The sequence below is a fragment of the Rhinolophus hipposideros genome (genome assembly GCF_964194185.1).
Source record: "Rhinolophus hipposideros genome assembly, chromosome: 21".
NCBI classification, from domain to species: Eukaryota; Metazoa; Chordata; class Mammalia; order Chiroptera; family Rhinolophidae; genus Rhinolophus; species Rhinolophus hipposideros.
This window is the reverse complement of record NC_138067.1, coordinates 44,210,926-44,230,863: the sequence shown is the minus strand read 5'-3', so window position 1 is coordinate 44,230,863 and position 19,938 is coordinate 44,210,926. Positions and strand designations below refer to the sequence as shown.

At 49.4% G+C, this 19,938-nt stretch overlaps 1 protein-coding gene across 2 annotated transcripts; it reads right to left on the bottom strand.

Annotated features, from left to right (window-relative positions):
- Positions 1-1,936: 1,936 nt before the first annotated feature.
- Positions 1,937-19,246, bottom strand: CPT1C (carnitine palmitoyltransferase 1C). 2 transcript variants are annotated; one of them, XM_081032033.1, is made up of 20 exons: positions 18,977-19,246; positions 18,414-18,488; positions 18,140-18,294; positions 13,946-14,085; positions 12,564-12,735; positions 12,099-12,200; positions 11,871-12,008; positions 8,550-8,627; positions 8,231-8,338; positions 8,019-8,103; positions 7,420-7,615; positions 7,094-7,276; positions 6,301-6,406; positions 5,089-5,205; positions 4,555-4,719; positions 4,188-4,322; positions 3,430-3,582; positions 2,877-2,990; positions 2,646-2,738; positions 1,937-2,396 (listed from the first exon to the last, which is right to left on the bottom strand). In XM_081032033.1, exons 3-20 carry the CDS (start codon positions 18,278-18,280, stop codon positions 2,214-2,216), a joined length of 2,409 nt encoding a protein of 802 aa, XP_080888159.1. In that variant the 5' UTR covers positions 18,281-18,294; positions 18,414-18,488; positions 18,977-19,246; the 3' UTR covers positions 1,937-2,213. The 2 variants fall into 2 exon arrangements, with proteins under 2 accessions (XP_080888159.1, XP_080888160.1); XM_081032034.1 differs by having other exon boundaries at positions 2,086-2,396; positions 18,427-18,488; positions 18,977-19,233.
- Between the last annotated feature and the right edge of the window lie 692 nt (positions 19,247-19,938).

Here is a 19,938-nt window from a genome sequence, read left to right as displayed (position 1 = left end):
CACCCCTACGCAGGAAAAACAAAAGATGACGTTTAGAATCATTGAAACTAAATGCTTGGATGAGGGGCCCACTGGAGATGAAACCCAATCCGGAGGGGGCATTGCTCAGTTGGCCCAGGTGTGTCTGAACTCAAAGGACCACCAGGCACTGGAACCGTCTCAGGAAGGGTGCTGGTGAAGTGGTGCTGACATCTCTGAGGGTGTGTGAGATTGGAAAAACTGCAAACTAGACTTGCCAGCTGCTACAGGAAGGAACTGCCTCGGGCCGGGGTGAAGCAGCGCTGGGTGATACTGATGAAAACAAGAAACTGACCGGAAATAAGCAAACAGAAAGGAGTGAGTCCCTGTCGCTTCCTCCAGTTGTCTGCAGTCCCTTTGGTGCCCCCTGCTGGCGGCGTCTAGCACAGCTGGTGGGCAAAGCGGAAGTGTGGTTTTCAGAGTCCCAATCTCAGATTCACAAAGCCCAGTACAGGAGAGTGGATTTCAAACCAAGCGATAATAGCTTAATAACTGGCACACTTAACAGTACAGCGTGCCAAGCGTGCCAAGCGACAATGAGTAATCCAATTCTGTACCCATAAGGCCCAAGTATATTTTTAAAAGACTACTTGAATACACGTAAGATTATTTTCCTGGATAGTTAGTCTGAATTCTGTGCTGCTGTTAAGTCTATCCAAATGACGTCGTGGTTTTAATGCAAATTTAATCAAAATCCCAATGAGAGTATTTTTTAAAGGATTTAATCCAATTATTCTAAAAGTCTTCTGAAGAAATACATAGATGAGAGAAGGAAAGATTTCTTTTCCTATAGAAAATAAGATGGATCTAAAACCAATAGATTATAATTTAAAGTAACACTAATCAGTATGGTCCTGAAAGATTTAAAAAATTACAAACATTAAAACTTTGTAGCTAATAATATTTGACAACTACAGTTCTGACAATTAAGTTTGTGAACTTGTTGCAACAATGTTGTTAACCTTTTTTGATATCTGAGGGATTATTGGGTATGAATTTATACCAACTGGACAAACAGTTAACCAAGTTTACTATTTGGAAGTGCTGAAAAGGCTGTGTGAAAAAGTTAGATGAAAACGACCTGAACTTTTTGCCAACAATTCATGGCTCTTGCATCATGACAATGCACCAGCTCACACAGCACATTGTCTGTGAGGAAGTTTTTAGCCAGTAAACAAATAACTGTATTGGAACACCCTCCCTACTCACCTGATCTGGCCCCCAATGACTTCTTTCTTTACCCGAAGATAAAGGAAATAGTGAAAGGAAGACATTTTGATGATATTCAGGACGTGAAGGGTAATACAACCACAGCTCTCTGCTGGCCATTCCAGTAAAAGTTCCTAAATTGCTTTGGAGGACGGACTAGGAACTGGCATCAGTGCATAGCTTCCCAAAGGGAGTACTTTGAAGACGACCATAGTGATATTCAGCAATGAGGTATGTAGCACTTGTTCTACGATGAGTTCGCGAATTGTCAGAATTCATATGTCATCATAAAGAAACTAAGTGTAAAATTATTCTAAATATTATTTTGGGGATTGAAAGTGTACAATTCAGTGGCATTAATTACATTTGCAATGTTGTATAACCATCACTATCTATTTCCAGAACTTCTGATCATCCCAAAACTGAAGCTCTATACCGATTAAACAAAACCTCCTCATTCCCTATTCCTCCCTCCACCCAGCTCCTAGCAACCATCAGGAACATCTTTTCATGTGCTTATTGGCCATTTGTATATCTTCTCTGAAGAAATGTCTATTAAAGTCCTTGGCCCATTTTTGAATGGAATTGTTTGGAGTTTTTTGTTGTTGTTGAGTTGCAGGAGTTCTGAATATTAACTCCTTATTTATATAAATGATTTGCACATATTTTCTCCCATTATGTGGGTGAAACACCACATTAGTTCACTCTATCAACAGTATCACTTTAATCAGACTAGATAAACAAGAAGTGCCAAGCTCACTGGGGGTAACTGGGAATTTCTGGTTGGGCTTGGGGATGGATAGGACCTTCTCTCCTTCCCCACCCCTGCCCAGCCCAGGAGCACAGCAATACCACATACTCAGTTCACACATCTTTATTGGGCCAGATGTGGGATTTCCAAACCCAAACAGGCTGCCTCTGTACCAGCCCAGCCGTAGAGACCCTCCCACTAGTTCCTGGGGAGACCAGCTCCCCAGTGGAAGGGGTCAAAAGTTGGTGGGTGTCGTGGATGTCCTGGAGCCCCTAGTGTGGCACGGGAGAGAGTTAACCCTGTGCCCGGAGTCCTCCCCTAGCTCTCTGCACCCTCGCTTAAGATGCTGCCCCTCCTGGAACAGAGAGGCCACGTCCAACAGTGCTGCCTCAATGTGCTGCCCCAGCCGGTGGGAGTCCTGGAAGGAGAAATGGCTCACATCCAGGGGATGCTGGGAGAGGGGCTCCTGCGGGCTGAGAAACAAGAGCGCTGGGGTCCCTGGCTCCTGGGTCTGAGGGAGGAGGGCGCTGGGGACCTGGACTCAGGGGCTGTGGGGCAGGAGGGGGCTGGGTCTGGACTCAGGTTGTAGGAGAGGAGGGAGCTAGAAAGGAGCTAGGAGTCCAGACTCTTGGGTCCTGAGGAAGGAGGGGGCGGGGGTGTATCTCACCGTTTTTGTGCTTGATTTTTTGCTGGAGATGTGGAAGGTGATCGTGTCATTCCCCATGAAGATGTAAGAAACACCATAACCATGGTCATTGACCTGGAAAGGGACAGAGTGAGGGGAACAAAAGAGTCCCAGGTCCCCTCCTCCCCCACTGCACAGGCATGCAGACCCCAGCCCCCTCCTCTCTCAGAGCCCAGAGTCCAGAGAGCTGGGGTCTGGCCCCGTCCCACTCACAGGCCCAAATCCACCACCAGCGGAAACGTAGTCAGGGTAATTGTGGAAGTCAAACAGGTGGACCTGTTGAACAGGAATCTGGCTGGTGGCCAGCTGCCACTGTTCCGCGTGAACCTAAGGGACAGGAGACGGTCAGGTCACGTGTGCAATAAAGACAGACCCGCAGGTCTGCGCCCCCTTGGCTCAACTCCACTCCACACAGCCCTGGTCCTTTCTGACCTCCTCCCCTGGCTGCCCATTTTCCCTACATCTGCCCTAGTCTGCAGTTCTGCCCTCCCCCCTCCCTGACCACAGTCGGCTTTGCTCCACTTGACCACGCCCCCCACCTCTCATGACCCCACCCTGCTCTCTGATTCGCCCTTCCCATTTCTTTCCACTGACTACACCCCTCTTCTCTCTGCCCTCTCCTTTTCTCTCTTGCCCCCCGCCCCAATCCCTAACTCTCTCCTCTGCTGATACCTCTTTTTTCCAACATCATCCTCCTTGCCCTCAAGTGCCTCCCTTCCTCCGGGGCTCCCTACTTCCCTCTCTAAACCTTTCCCTGCACCCCAACCTGGTCCAAGAAGGGCGACTGCAGGTGGAGGAATTGCGACATGATGTAGAGTGCAAAGAGGTGGCGGTCGACCCCCTGTCCACTCATCGCTGCCTTCAGAAGAGCCTGGTGCTTATCCACCGCCAAGCGGAACAGCGTGAGGCACTGTGGGTCCTGGGGTCCCCAGGGAGGTCACACAGGTCATGGAAAAACAGGAAGTGGGCTTACTGCTGGGGCTGGGCACACCCCCAGCCTCAACCCAACTTGCAACATCCCTGCAAGGCAGAGATAGCAACTCTGTTTTACAAAGGAGAAACAGGCTCAGAGAGGGGAAGTCACTTGCCCAGGGGCACATAGCAAGGCAGACCAGAATCAGATGGGTTCCCAGGTCTGTCTGACTCTGCTGAAACTCCTTCCATGGAACCACACAGGTAGAGGGGAGGGAGAACAGAGGTGCCTGGGGGTTCTGAGCAGAAAGGTATACAGGGAACATGAGGAATGACGTAGAGGCTCAGTAATCAAAGGGAGCTACATTGTGCAACCAGGGCTCCCTCTTGTGTGCTCCCCCAGTGCCCTGTGTGAGCCCCATTATCATACTATGCTGAACTATCTATCTCCCCCCATCACTGAGCTCCTCAAGGTCAGAGACCAGGCCTGGTTCCTTCCTGTTCCTAGTGCCCATCATGGGTCTGGCCCTCAGAAGGCGCCCCATAAATGTCTGCAAATGTATCAGTGAGGGCGTGGAAATGACAGAAGCCTCATGTGAGGCCCACACCCACTGTCTTCTCCTTGTCATCCATGGCTCTCACAAAGTTGCAGGCCTCCCTCGTGCAAGACCGCACCGTCTCCGTCCGGCCTTCCAAGAACAAGCGGGTCATAGTTGACTCATAAGTCAGGCAGAATTGACCCCTGTCCTGGGGGACAAAGAGAAGAGGAGCCTGTCAGCTGGGCTCAGAAGTCTTCACAGACTTGACCCACCTCTGGACCCCTAGTTTTCTCCCCCTCAGGAATATGTGGTTGGGAGACAGAAATGAAGGTGGGAGACCTACAGTGGCTAAGAGTCAAGAACGGGGCTGATGTGGCAGGTCTTGGGGGGCCAGGGAACTGAGGTCCTGAAAGGGGCTGGGGTCGCGGAACCCAACTGACCCGGAAGTGGGCCAGTTGCAAGGCCATCTGGATGAAGCTGTCTGAAGAGAGGTGGCAGCGTTTGATGAAGCTCTTGCCAAAGTGGGAGAAGGGGAAGACGTGGCAGTCGATGTCTCCAGATAAGGTCTTGGCTCCCCTCAGGGCCAGAGAGATTAACAGATGCATCTGCCGGAGAAGAAGGGAGGAAGGAGTAGCTGGGGTTAGAGCTGGGGGTAGGCTTAGAGCTGGGGAGGGGACTGGAGGTGGAGATGGGGATGGAGCTAGGGTTGGGGTTTCAGATAGGTTTGGTGTTGGAGACAGGACTGAATTAAGGTATGGTGATGGTGTTGGGATAGAGATGAGTTTGGGGTGGAGATGGAGCTGGGGTTTGAGTTGGGGTAGAACTGCATTGAGGTTGGAGATGAGGAAGGCATTGGTGATGGGGTTAGGGTTAGAGTAGGGATTGGGAATGGTGAGATTGGGGGCGGCAATAAGTTTAGAGTCAAAGCCAGGAATTTGGGGACTTGGAGGAGAGGCCCGGAAACCCAGCCTCACCTTGTCTGGAAGGTCCCAGTGCAGCCGCTGGGGCTGGGGCAGTGAGGGGTCAGGATGGCCCTTGCAGTGGCCATCTGCTGAGTAGCCCAGCTGAAAGCATTCTGTGGCCAGAGTGAACTGTGTACAAATGGAGGCTGTCAGAGTCCCTTCTTCCCTGTGGTCCAAGGGCCATCTAACCAGGGACCTCTTTTATCAGTCCCTTCTCGGGGTGGAGGGAAGTCCCTGAGAAGCAGAAACCCCTGATGTTCCAGGTGGGTTCTCAAGTTCAAGTTCATCAAGAGCAGGACTGATATTAATACTCAACTGGTCCTTACTGACCCTGCACTTCCGACAGTTGGATAAAGAGCCAGCAGCATTCAGTCTGATCGAATGGGCCCACACCCTGCTTTTTTATTATTGTTAAATATTTTAAATATTGCTAAATATTTCAAACCAGCCCTGACTGAGTACCAACTACCCTCTAGCCTTGCATTTCTCTTTATCACACTCTACGTGACATCTCTTCATTCTAAGTTGATATGAAGAGATATGTTGACATGAAGTGTCTGAAGGATCTGAGGTTGAATTGAATTGAGAGTTTCATTTACCGATATACTCAAAGGGAAAAAAATTCCCATTTTACAAACAAGAAACAGGCACAGAAGAGACAATGCTGACCTGGGCTGTCCTTGAGGTCTGGAAGGGGCCTCCTTCCCCTCACACATGCTCGATCCCCACGCTGGGCCCCATCCCAACACTGGGAACCCAATGGGATGCACACACCATCCTCTATGATTTAGGCACTAAATAAAATAGAGATGCGAAGGTTCTCCAACCTTTCCCCTGATCAAAGGGGAAACTGAGGCTCAGAGGAGGGGAGTAACTTGCCCAAGGTCACACAGCCAGCTAGAGCTAAAAGATGGTTCCAATTCAGTGTGACATGATTGAAAGGCTTCACATTCTGGTCTCAGAGCATTCACAATTCATCTTTTTCTTCCGCAACTCCTGGCTCTGTGACACTGGGCAAATCACCTCCCTTCTCTGAGCCCCAACTGCTCATTCATCAAAGGAAGGTCATAACCCCATACTCCTTTCTGTGCTGGGTGGCCCTAGTCTGGTCTCTGCCTCTCTCTGAGCCTCTGTTTTTCCTCTGATCCCAAGGCCCCGAAAAGCAAGGTCTTTGGAAATGGGGGTGGCAGTCCCCAAGGCAAGGGCGTGGGATGGCTGCCCTACCTCCCACATATGTCCTGAGATGGGGCAGTCGGCCCATGAATGCTCCACGCTGAGGCCCAGCTTCCCATTGGAGAAGACAATGAGGGTGAAGGATTTGTCAAACCAGCTGTGGGGGGAGAGTTCAGAGTGGTCACACATAGAGCGGGGGCCAGGGGAAAGTTGGGGTGTTCTCTGTAGGACTTATGGGGGTTTCAGGGTGGGGAGATTTTTCTGGGAATTAGGGCTGGTATGGGTCTCTAGCAGGCGGTTCTGGATGGCCTCTGAGACACATCTAAGCTTTGGAGAGCTGAGGGTATTGAAAGAACATGCCGAGAAAGGTTCAAGGCTTACCAGGTGCTGGGAGGTTAGGGAGACTGTCCCAAGGGGCTCAGAAATCAGCATACTGCCTGGTGGGCATCTAGGAAGTTGTCTGAGGATCTCTAGGTATAGGGGTCCCAGGGCTGGGGTCCTGGATTTAGGGTGCTGGCATTAAAGTCTGAGGATTCTACAGTTCTGTGTCTGAGGTCCCCCCCACACTTGGGGTTCTAGATCTGGGAGTCCCTGGATCTAAGGGTCCATATCTGAGATTTGGGGTCCCAGGGTCTAGGGTCTTGGGCCTCGGGGTTCTCTGGATTAGTGGTCCCCAGATATCAAGGCACTGGGTCTGGGGTCCTCAGATCAAGGAGGCCCCTGGATCTGGAGACGCCCAGGTCTGGAGTCCAGGGTCTGCCTATCTAGTGCCCAGAGTCTTACCTCTGGATACTGGGTTCTGGTTGCAGGTTGGGGTGGAGTCCAAGTCCCCAGGCTGACTCACCGGTCATGGCCTCTGCCGGCCAGCAGGGCATGGGCATAGGCATCCAAGGAAGCTGCGGGGTCCTCCCTGGTGAGCCCCTTGGGCTCAGAGTCCAGTGAGACAAAGAAAGCAGCCCCTTCCACTGCCTCCAACGCATCCTCCGCATGGGTCTTCAGGGACCTCCGCACTTGGGCCCACATGTCCCTGTTGGGGGACGTGCCTGAGCCCTCCATCCTACCTAGGATGGCCCTCCACCCTGCCCAGCCTCCACCAGGCCTCCAACTCTGCCCTTCTGCAACTTCTGGACGTGGGCTGGGCCTCTGAACACCCCGCCCTCCCACCCTCACCTGGGAGCGGCGGTCAGCGCTGCCAGATGCTCCTCGTGGGGGCAGGCGGGTGAGGGGTCGTCTAGGATCCGCTGGAACTGCTGTTCCAGGGCGCGTGGCGAAAGCAGGCCACTTTGGGAGTGGGTCCCTACGCGGAAAAATCGGCCCCGGTGGAAGACGGCCACGTGTCGGCTGTCACGGAGGTGGCGAATGTGGTCTAGAGGTGGCGTGGGCAGAAACGTGGAGGACAGGAAGGTCAGAAACATTATAATAAGAATAGCAACCACTTATTAGATACTTCCTACGTGGCTTACACTGTTATAAGCACTCATTTAATCCTCACCACCCTATGTATCCTTATTATCCCATTTTAGAGATGGGGAAACTGGGTCTCAGAGAGGGTAATAACTTGCTCAAGGTCAGACACCTAGGGAGCGATAGAGCTGGGACAGGCTGGCTCCAGAGAACAGGCTTTTTTTTTTTTTTAGTTTATTGGGGTGACAATTGTTAATGAAATTACATAATTTCAGGTGTACAATTCTGTATTACATCATCGAGAATATGCTCTTAGCCCCTACACTGTTCCTCCTCTGTCAGTGAGGAAGGGAGAGGGGTCTCACCTTTCGGGACCCCAGGAATGCGCGTGGTGTTGAATATCTTCTCATACTGGGCAGAGCATAAGGGCCGCATTCCCATCAGCAAAGTCTGCAGGAGACCATGGGCTCGTGAATTGGCTTCCCCTCCCCAGAGGACCCACGTGTACCCACGGCTGCAGGACCACAGCCTCTGTACCCAGCCCCCAGCCCCCAGCCCCCAGGGGTAGCCCTCTCACTGGCAGGATCTCCTGGCGGTTCAAGCGGAGACGGTAGAGGAGGAGGGCGTGGACGGCGTTTCCCGCACGAGCGGCCTGCACCGGAGTGGGCGTGACGTACAGGAAGTCCTGGGGGCCAGCCGAGGGCACAGCAAAAGGCCGGGGGTCAGGTTTGCCCCTGTGTGGGCACTGACACTAAACACTGGTACCGACCCCAAAAGAGGGATGGTGAATTCCCTCTTTTGGGTCACCCACATTCTTCCCAGACACTCCAATCTTAGACCCAGGAACTATGAACCCCACCCCCTTCCAGCTCCTAACCCCTTTCTCCCCTTCTCACCATCATATAATAGTTGCTGTTCACCATCAGAGAGTTCCGGGAGCGCAGGTACACAAATTCTTCCCACCAGTCACTGACCTGGGAGTACAACAGAAAGACACACAGCTGGGGCTCTGGGGCCAAAGTAGGGGGTGGGGGAAAGTGGGAAGTTCGAACCCCTCAAGACTTTGCTATGTCCAACAGGAAGGGTGGAGCTCAGTGAAGGAGGCCATCATGATCAGCAACCATCAATAACCTAGAAGTCCATCAGTGGGGGGTCACTTAGCTAAACCATGCTACACTCATGCTATGGAATACTACACGGCTGTCAAAAACAACAAGGTACATCTATATTACTGACAGAGTGAGCACCAAGATAAACTGCCAAGTGAAAGGCTGGGTGCACAACAAGATATGTCTATCGATCCCACCTGAGTTTTAAAAAAGTACTACCAAGACCCAAGTGTCCATCAACAGATAAATAGACAATCTGTGGTCTATCCATACAGTGGAATGGTAATGTAAAAAGGAATGAAGTTCTGGTATGGGCTACAACATGAATGAGCCCTGAAAACATTATGCAAAGGGAAATGAGTCAGACACAAAAGGACAAATAGTGTGTGATTCCGCCTACATGAAAAATCTGAAACAGGTAAATTCATAGATACAGAATGGAGATGTTTTGCCTAGTGGGTACAGAGTTTCTGTTTGGGATGATGGAAAAGTTCTGGAAATAATGGTCATGGTTACACAACATTGTCAATATACTTAATACCACCAAATTGTACATTTAAAAAGGTAAATTTTGGGGCGGCCAGATGGCTCAGTTGGTTAGAGCGAGAGCTCTCAATAATAAGGTTGCCAGTTCAATTCCTGCATGGGATGGTGGGCTGCGCCCCCAGCAACTAAAGATTGAAAACGGCAACTGGACCAAAAGCTGAGCTGAGCCCTACACAACTAGACTGAAGGACAACGAGTTGGAGTTGATGGGCCCTGGAGAAACACACTGCCCCCCAATATTCCCCAATAATTTTTTTTAAAGGTAAATTTTATATTATGTATATTTTATCAAAATAAAAATTACATACTTATGTATATTTTACATATCACACGTTTTCTATATTATATAATACATAACTCTATTATATTAAAATGATGTGTATTGTATATAAATAAAATTTATTTATAGATATATCCCTGATTGAAATATATGTATATATACTCTCAGAAAAGACCCTGACCAAAGTGTTTTTCACAGGCGACGGTGGGAGGCACAAGAATTACCGGGAGGTGGTCAGAGGGAACTTGAATATTTTCTAGATGTTTTCCTTTCTTCTGTCATAGAATCTATGAAGACATACATGTTTGCTTGCATCTTAAAGTTAATGGCATCTTACACTTCCTTATACTTAGGCTGGATGTAGTTGTCCTTCTCTGGGAATGTGAAACATCTTCTGGAAAAATCCAGAAGTTTCCAGCAAATGCTAGAAAAGTTCTGTACCTTGACATAGGCTGCAATTATATGGTCATACACATACATAAAATTTCACCAAGCTGTACAATTAAGATTTGTGCATTTTACCATATGTGTAACATTGTAACATTTTATGTATAACATACAACTTTTTTAAAAAAAGAAAGCATTAACGTTTGCTGAAGGATGTCTATGGCTCAGAAGAAAATCCTGGAGATAACCGAGCAAGATTTTAACCACCAGAAACCATATGTGGGTGGTTGAGGGGAGGAATGAATCAGACTTGGTGATATCCAAAGCAAAATCAAATTAGGCTGGTTTTACTAAAAGCCATTATAGCGCACTGTGATGCATGGCTTTGGTTATATTATAGGATCTTTCACGAAGTGCTACATCCCAAGGTTCTTGACAACACAGAATAAAGCTGTGGGGAAACTGGGACGATATGGACAAATCTGAATCAAGAGGCAAGTGAGATAAATTGGGATTCTAAATGTGAAAGTCTTAGGGGAGGCGTTGGCCAATTTATTATGTTGACAGATTCCTTTTAAAAGTTTGCTCAGGAGTGGTCTTTGATACAAATCTATGTCTAAATAAGTCTAGATGAGCTCTTTTCGTATACAGTTGATTCTCGTTCCTCACGGTGGTTCTGTTCTACAAAGTCGCTGTGAACACTGAATTAGTGAAGACTGAACCACTGCTCCTGGGGAAATACACGATCAGGTTCCTGCAAGCCTCTGGTCACCACATTTTCACCAATCAATCAATACATAAACTAGCTTCGTGTGCGTTTCTGCTTAAAGATACGTTATTTAATATATATTGTTGATTCATTCATATTGAAGTCGTGGCCAACAACTCATGCCTGAAGGAAGTTCATATAACATGTGTATTTTCCCCATAAAGTACATTGCAGCCTTCTGATGCTTAGGAATGCTTAGGAATGCTAGCCAGCACTTCAGCACGACACTTGAGGGCCATTTTCAACAGCAAAACCACCAATAAAACACATAAAAATGCAAACAACGTGAAACTACATAAATCACAAAAAGGACATGTGTTTACAGTGTGAGAGCTGCATTGTACATTAGATGATGGTGTGTGTTGTAATTAGAGGTACGGTGAAATACATCCATGGTGTGTGTGTGTGTGTGTGTGTGTGTGTGTGTGTGTGTGTGTGTTTAATTTTTTAGAGCAGAATCTGATTGACGAGCATGAAGGGAAAAAAAACGTAAAAACTAAGGCCTGGCTTCCATTCTACCTCTCCAGACACAACTTAGCGCCCTCCATCATGCTTGTCTGACTTCCATGCTGCTACCCCTTGGGGGTCTGTCCCAGACCTCTTCCCTTTTCACTCTATATTCTCGCTTCCGATATCTCATCCAAGTCTAATGTTTCAATTTTCTTCTAAAGCTGAGGATCCCAGTTTGCAGTCACAACGCGGCCTCTTTCTTGAGCCCTCTCACCCGGTCTCTGGGGTGTCTCCCCAGGAGAAGGGCTACATGTTGGATAGGTCCTGGAATTCTGGTTCAAATACTGGCGGAGCTCCAGATGTGGGCGGGTCCTGGAGGCGGAGCTTAGGTTGGAGAGCCAGTTTCAGAACGTTGGAGCATGGAGGGCGGGGCTCAAAGTGTTGGCACACGATAGACGGGGTTCAGAATATTGGAGAGTAGAGTGGAGCTCGAAATATCAGAGCATCTGGGGCTGGGTTTAAATTATTGAAGCGTGGGGGCAGGGTTGAGATTGAGTGTCTCGGACCTCCAATCGCCGCAGGGTCTGGGGGTTGTGGGCGGGGCGTGGAGCGGGGCGTATAACTCAGGGTTAGGAGGGTGGGCTCAGAACCTTTGCCTGGTGGATGGGGGACTCACGTAATTGGACGCCCACCAGGATTTGAGCCGCAGGTACCACTGCAATAGTGACGCCTGCAGCCTCAGGAATTCCTGCGCTAGGATCGCGGTATAGTCGAAGTCTTCGTCCGAGAGGACAGGACGGACAGACTCCAGGTACTGAGGGGACAAGGCGGAAAAGAGGTTAGGTCACGCCCCCCGCCCCACCCCTGCCTGCTTTTCCTTCCCATCCCCCAGTACAAGGCCCACCTTGCGCACGGTGTCCTGAGCAGAGGGCACGGGCTGGCGCGGCAGGGAGCGCTGGTAACCGAAGAGCATCGGGTGGCGGCCAGAGAAGATGCGGACCAGGGCCTGGAGAGAAGTGAAAATTAATGGGTCATTAAACCTTTCAGCGGGGCCAGGGATGGGGTGGGGTGTATGTGACAACCTACAGAGAGAATGGGACAGAAACCCAAAGAAAGGGGGACAGACATCCAGAGAGAGGGGGCCAGAAACCTAAAGATAGAGGGAAAAAAGACCCAGAGAGAGGGAGACAGAGACCTATAGAGAGTAGAATAGAGACCCGGGGTTGGGGAATGGAGACCCACAGAAGGGGGACAGAGACCTAAAAATAGAGGGTACAGAGATCCAGAGAGAAGGGGACAGAGACCCAGAGAGAAGGGGACAGAGAAGTGGGCTCCTGGAGGCCTGAGCAGGGTTCTGCCCCTCACATACCAGCCACGTCTTGGTGAGTGAGGACATGGCTCCATGGGGTTCCAGGAGCCAGCCATGGTAGGACAGAAGCAGCCTCAGAGCCACGTGAAGTGTGAAGATCAGGGCTCCCCATAGACACGAAGCAAACAGTGCAGCAGCCAGGACCCCCCGAAGCCTGTGGTGCTGTCCTCCCCTGAGGGGAGAGAAAGAGAGGAGGGGCCTGGGTCTCCTAGCTTCAGAATCCCCCTGTCTTCCAGCCCCATCCAGCCCTTGCCCTCCCTGATATTCTCTGACTCTGGTGTTTTGGCTGTTGGAGGTTTATCTTGTAGAATTAGAGTCAGAGAACTCCAGTTTCCTCATTTGTAAAGTAGGTGTGATCTTTCTTCTCTTGGCACCTACTCCATCCAGGATTGTGGGGACACCAACCTTTTAGAATCACTTCCCATGAAAATTGGTAGGTGCTTAACAGGTGGTATTTCTATTGAAGGGACACTTTTCCCTCCCAGATATGGAATTGTGCTTTAAGGGAGTGGTTCTCAAAGTTTAGCCCCTGGACCAGCAACATCAGCACAGGGAGCTTGTTAGAAATGCAAATTCCTAGGCCCCACCCAGACCTACTACTAGAACAGAATCTCTTGGGGTGAGGCCCGGTAATCAGTGTTTTAACAAGTCTGCCAGGTGGTTCAAATACAAACTAAAGTTTAGGAAACTGGTCTAAAGTTACAGTAAATCAACGTTTGCAAAGTTGGAATAGACATGGGAGCAAATACCACCTGGAGGTCTTGGGGTGAGTCACTTCCTTTCTATAGACTGGATAAATCTAGTCTTCCTGGAAGTTTCTACCTCTGATCCAAGATCTGCCCTTTGGGGTTGTCTGCACAAAATCTGCTTTCTTCCCCAGGGGAACTAACAGAACCTGCCACTTCACCGGCATCTGGTCCCCAAAATGACTGCAACAACTATAACATTACAACTTTTTATTTAATAACTTCCTGGCATTGTACTGAATATTCCACATGTATGATTTTGTTTAATTCTTCCAACTATCCTAAGAAGCAAATATTATTATCCCCATTTTACAGATGAAGACGCTGACACCAAGAATGGGGATCTCTCACCTAAGAGTACACATCTGGGACTAGCAGAGTTCATACTTTCATTAGTAGAGACAATTATACCTGGGCATTTTCTAGTTTCTTTCTTAGCAAGAAGCAGCCAGGATGGAAAATGTGCAGAGAGAAGAGAGGAAATCACCTCTTTTTCATTGATGCTGCACCTTTATTAATCTGTCCCAAGGTAAGTCTCAGAATTTTTCTTTAGCAGGCACACCACACTGATACAGAAGCTTACTGGGTGCAGGAAAAGGGATTAGCGAGGTTACTTGGCTAAAGTGGGGAGCTCACCAGTCTGGCAGCAACTCTTTTATTTTCTCCATCAGTCCTAGGGAAGGGTCCAGCTGGAGGAACCAGGCGAGCTGGATTGCACTGAAGAGGAACAGCCAGCTGAGGGGGCTGGCGGGGAACATACCAGTGAGAAAGTCGTTCTGTAGGCAAAAAAAGGGCATCCATCCAATCAGTTATCCTGTCCTCTAAGCACCATTCTTAGATATTGATTGAGCATCCAGTGTGTGCTGGGCCCTGAGCTGGGTGCTCAAGACCCAGTGGGGAACAGAGTGATTTAGGTTCTGCCCTCAGGGCAGTCAGTCTGGAATGAGTGATGATGGCAGTAGGATAAGCATAGGAGCCCTGTGGTGGCAGGTTGCTCAGCCCAAGGGAGTCAAGGAGGACTTCCTGGAGGAGGTTACTCTCAGGCAGGACCTTGAAGGCAAAATGAGCCCCCAGGTACAGTAGGGTCTGGAGCTCAGTAGGCCTTCTAGAACTACCTGGCCATGTAATGAGTGAGCGGTGAATGAAAGTGCTGAGTTACTAACCAGATTCCTAGGGAAGGGTGATCTAGATAACTAACACTTAATGAGCGCTGACTATGCGCCAGGCATTTACAAGGCTTAACTCTTTAAATCCACGCCACAACCCTGTGAAGTAGATAGTAAGATGATGGCATTTTATTAGGTTGGTGCAAAAGTAATTGCGGTTTTTGCAATTGTTTTTCTTTCTCTTTTTTTTTTTTAAAGATTTTATTGGGGAAAGGGGAACAGGACTTTATTGGGGAACAGTGTGTACTTCCAGGACTTTTTTCCAAGTCAAGTTGTTGTCCTTTCAATCGTAGTTGTGGAGGGCGCAGCTCAGCTCCAGGTCGGGCTCTGCCCCCAAGGAATTGAACTGAACTGGCAACTTTGTGGTTGAGAGCCCACTGGCCCATGTGGGAATCGAATCGGCAGCCTTTGGAGTTAGGAGCACGGAGCTCTAACCGCCTGAGCCACCGGGCCGGCCCGCAATTGTTTTTCTTTTAAACAGCAACTACTTTTGCACCAGCCTAATACAAATGAAAATCCTCAGCTTCAAAGTCATACAGAGAGCATTGCTAAGACAGCATTGCTACAGTTGGTGGGGCAGCACTAACCAGGCTCAAGAAACCACTTTGTCTCTTCTTCCCACATTTAAGGAACAAGAAGGCCTCAGAGATCAGGGTTTAGAACCTGGGCTCAAATCTCTGTCACTAACTAGCTGAGTGACCACAAGCATGTGACTCCACCTCTCTGTGTCCTCATCTGTAGAATGGGAATGATCCCAGAACTTGGCTCAAAGGGCTGTCTATCACAAGAGCTGGATGAGAAAACATCATTCCACAAATGCTTATTGCAATCCTATAGCAGTGACAGGACAGCAAGATTACTGCTCTTCTGGGGAACAGAAACAACACCTATATAAGTCAAGGATTTCGTGTAGCGTATCAGATGGTGCTAGGTACTATGGAGAAAAACAAAGCCTAGAAGAGACCTGGAGAAGCGGCTGGATTACGTAGCTCAGAACCAGGCACACAGTAGGTGCTCAATGACTGTTACTACAGTGATCCTTTCTATTGCTACTCTACTTTTCCTTGGGGATTTTACTAGACAATCTTCCTTTGGCTTGGCAGGAAAAGGTTACAGGCGAATGTGGTTATTTTTTGTTTAATTTTTCTTTTTAAAAAGAACTTGTCAGTTCTATCTGGCACTCTGGACTGCAATAGAACAGAGGCTTCATAATAGCAGGGAATGTCTTCATGGCACTTTGAACTCGTCTAAGATCACACAGCCAGCAAGTGGTGGAGCTAGGATTTGAACCCAGGTCCCCTGGCTCCAGGGTCCACTAGCAACCACTCAAACCATCAGCTGCCTTGGGACCCTAATGCAACAGGATGTCCTACAAAGTACTGTCTTCTGGGGTCTGCTGTGTCTCCAAATTTCATATTCATTTGGAAACCATTTCAGGGGACACTCTGACTTCCTGCTGATGAACGTCCCACTAAGCAATGGATATTATGCCACATGCTTGGCTCAAGTGACCCACCCATTAAACATCATTCACAACAGCCCTATGGTGTAGGTTCTGGGACCACATTCTAGAATAGCAGCCCATGATAGTGGGCATCTGCGTGGGATCAGAACCAGACTGCTAATTCTAGCTCTGCCTCGAGTTCTACATCTTAACAGCTGTGTGACCTTGGGAAAAAGTGAAAGCACCTCTTTGGGCTGCTGTTTCTTTACCTGTAAAATGGGGCTAACAACAGGTTTGCCTTAGAAGGCCCTCAAGAGCAATAGATTTAAAGGGATTGGTTAGTGTAGAGTCCTGGACACATTACTACCCAATGTGATTTTAGAAATGAGGGAGCAGAAGCCCAGAGAAGCTACTAACATACTGTAGGTTACACAGCACCTACATGACACATAAAATAAGAATGGCAATGCTAGAGTCTTCACTCCTGTGAGCCAGGCCTTCTGCTAAGACAACTAATACTTCCAACAATCCCTTGAGGCAGGGACTGTCAAGGTTTCCATTTTATAAATGAAGACACTGAGGCTTGGCAATCGGTCTACGGAATCACAGCTCTGGTGTTGGGGAGAGCACAGCCCTCACCCTGGTACCAAGTTCCAGCAGCTATAGCTTCAGGGTGGCTCCTGGGGTCCCAAGGTAAAAGAGGAAAGACATGAGAGCTCCAAGTGACCTTCAGGGAGAGAAGTGGCTGTGTGCTAGAAAGGGAGGAGTGACCATCATTACAATTATCATTTAATACTAATGTGAGCATCTGGTGGGGGCCATTGGCCATAGGGGCCATCTGACTCTGGAAAGGGCTTCAGGGGTGACTGTCAAAGTATTCAACAATGCAATTCCAGTAAAAATCCATCTATAAGCATAGAAATCAGAACAATGATTGCCTTACAGTGAGGGCGAGGTGGGGGGTGTTGACTGGAAAGGGGCTCAAAGGAACATTCTAGAATGGTGGCAATGTTGTCTTGATGGGGAGTTGGTTATATAGGTATTGTGAAAATTCAGTTTACTTAAAAAAACTGTACATTTTTCTATATGTAATTTTCTCTTAGTTTAAACATGTATGTATGCATACATATATGCTTATTTTTCTTCTCTATTGTCTTCCACTCCAACTAAATGGAGAGCTCCATGAGGACAGGATTCCTTCTGTCTTGCTCCCTGCCGTGTCATTAATGCCCCAAACAGTGCCAGACCCTGAACAAATGCTCCACAGACAATTGCTGAATGAATGAAAAACAATATTATCAAAAGCTAACACTCAGCATTTGCCATGGGCCAGGCATTTCGCTCAGTGCTTTCATGTAAGAATTCATTTAATCCTTGTGACTGTCCTGTGAGGAAGGGGCCATCATTGTCCCTGTTTAACATGTGGGGAAACTAAGGAGCACTTGCCCAAGGCCACACAATTAGTAGTGGCAAAGCCAGGATTCAAACTCAGTCCTGGCTGACCCCACAGGTGTTTAAGACCTGTGTTGACAGACAGAGGATGTGACCAGCAGGGAGACTCTGTAAGTAGATGGTGCCAGAGTTCTAGAACCAGGGACTGTGGGGCAGACATGGGTTCTGGTTATATGGAGGGCATGGGTATTTTAGAGCCAGGGCAAGGAGAAGTTGGGCTTTTCCAGAGCTGGGGCAGCAGGGTTTATGGGGATTAAGAAGTGCAGGTTACAGATATTAGAACTCAGAACTGAGGGGCTTTCAGGATTGCAGAGTGGGCTACCCAAGATCTTGATCAGGTCTCGGAGTTCTGGAAAGGGGTGAACCTGGTTTACACTTGATCTTAGCTGAAAGGCTGAGAAGCGATAGGGGAGCACCTAATTTAGAGCCTGGAGATGAAAGGGAAAGATGAGATGTGCATCATGGGAAGGGGACTGAGTTCTAAAAATTGGGGTGAAAGCTGTGTTTGAGGATGTGGGGAAGGTGGGGGTCCAGGAAATGGGTACAAGAGGTAAATAGGGGTTCCCAGTAGGTGAGGTTGAGGATCCCAGAAGTCAGCCACAAACCAGAAAATAGCTTTAGGGGTCTTATTAGTGGACATCAGAAATCCCAGACAGGGGTGATATGGTCACAGAAGTGGGACCCCTAGGATGCTGGAAGTGGGCCTCAGGCATCCTGGAAGCAGGTGACTGGATTCCCAGAAGGAAGCCAAGCTGCACCCCTCCTCACCCAGAAACGCGAGAGATGCCTTTTCCAAGAGCGCAGTCCGGACAGGTAGATCTCCTGCAACACCGGGGCACCGAACTCCACTTCCGCCCCGTCGGAGGTCAGTGAGGGTAGGAAGCCTACAGCCTGGTGTGCTTCAGCCATGTCGCGTTAGACCCCTGGGAGGCGAACAGAGGGTCATTCTCCAGGTCCCTAGCCCCCAGTTCCCTCAGACCCAGGAGTCCAGATCCTCAGCCCTCTCCTCCCGCTGACCCAAGAATACAGGATGCCAGCTCACCCTTCGTAAGCACCTGGGGGATCTTGAGGGTCCCAGCCGAGACTCCGGTGTTGGGGGGACGTCAATTGGGGATCTCTGTGAAAACAGAGAGGCGGGAAGAATATCTCCCCCTTTCGCGGCTCTGCCGATGACGTGGTGCCTGCCGGAGCAGTGCTCACAATATAGGACTTTTAAGATTCAGGGGTGGAGGAAGGAAACCTGTGCAGGGTGAGTTGAGGGGTCTCGATAAAAAAATATTAGTCCTAGACCCATTTGAAACGAACACCTGCCGGACGTTTGCACTGTCCACCCGATTTCCGCTTCCCATTCCAAGGCGGGGCTGGGGTGGGGACTGTCTATAAATTCATCCTCTCTGGGGTGGCCCAGCGTCCCCTCCCCCCGCCCGTGGGGCTAGAGACGATGGGAGACGGAACATCCTACTGCGCATGTCTCGCAGCCAGGGATGCTGAAGCTGTGAGCTCAACATGCGTCCAGGACAAGTGATGGAGAGGCTCGCATGCCCAACCCAAGACACAGGCCTCCAGCCCCTGCAGCAGTTGGGGCCTCTCCGGGCCGGTACTTACGCTGAATCGGGCGGTGCCGATCAGATCCTGGGGACCCAGCCTGAGTACACCTTCCCAAACCCCGATTTAGAGCGGCAGACCCGTCTCCCACTTGCATACAACCAATCCCAGAGCGACGAGTCCACGACTTGGTCGACGGGCCTTCGGAACTCCTGCCCACCCCGGATTATCCAACACCCAGGAACCTGGATTTCTGTCTTGCGTGTGCCTCGCGGGGTATTCAAGTCCTTGGTTTTATTTCTGCTCCCTTCAAATCCCAGTGTTCTATCCCCGCCTCCTTCAAATCCCCGCCCCCTTCGAATCCCAACGTCCAATCCCTATCCTTGTTTCTCTTATCCCGCTTGATTCTCCATTCGGCCTCCCGCGTTCTATGCAGAAATCTCCTCCTTCGAACCTTACGTTCTTGGGCTCCCAATTCCGCTGTTTCTCAAAGAGCTCGCTCCTTTATCTTCAAGGAACGAAGCTCAGCTTGAAACTCACAGCGTACCTCTAGGTACACGTAAAGTGACGCCCGTGGAATATCGAGCCGAAGCGAATCTCAGCCCTACCATCGCGGGGAAGGAGGAGGGCTGTTTTGGGGTCGGGTTGGTGTACCAAAACCACCCACAGAACTTGCAGCTGCATGGATTGAGTTGGCGTGAAGGAGCTACAGCAGATTGGATTCAAGTTAGACAGTCAGAGGGACTTCCGTGGGGGAAAATGTGCATGGATAAAAGGGAAGAATACAATAGTGACCGGGCTCATATCGGGAGGCCGGAATGAGACTGAAACACCGAACAATTTCATTGGGCTCTGGACGTTAATGTCCGTGGTGGCTCAGGTGTGCCCCTGGGTTCAGCTCAGTCACGCGGGGGAGGGGGGGACCGGTAGGAGACGATCTCTGGTTAAGCCCACATGGAGTTAGGGAAAAAGAAACGCGGTCGTGACCCCAATATACAGATGGGTAAACTGAGGCAAGGGCT

Excerpts from the sequence above, each read along its gene's own strand:
- CPT1C (XM_081032033.1), bottom strand. The coding sequence starts at position 18,280 with ATGGCTGAAGCACACCAGGCTGTAGGCTTCCTACCCTCACTGACCTCC. Across the intron at positions 12,201-12,563 it reads CACTCACCAAGACGTGGCTG|GCCCTGGTCCGCATCTTCTC; the intron begins GTATGTGAGGGG and ends ACTTCTCTCCAG. Across the intron at positions 6,407-7,093 it reads GCCGGCAGAGGCCATGACCG|CTGGTTTGACAAATCCTTCA; the intron begins GTGAGTCAGCCT and ends CTCCCCCCACAG.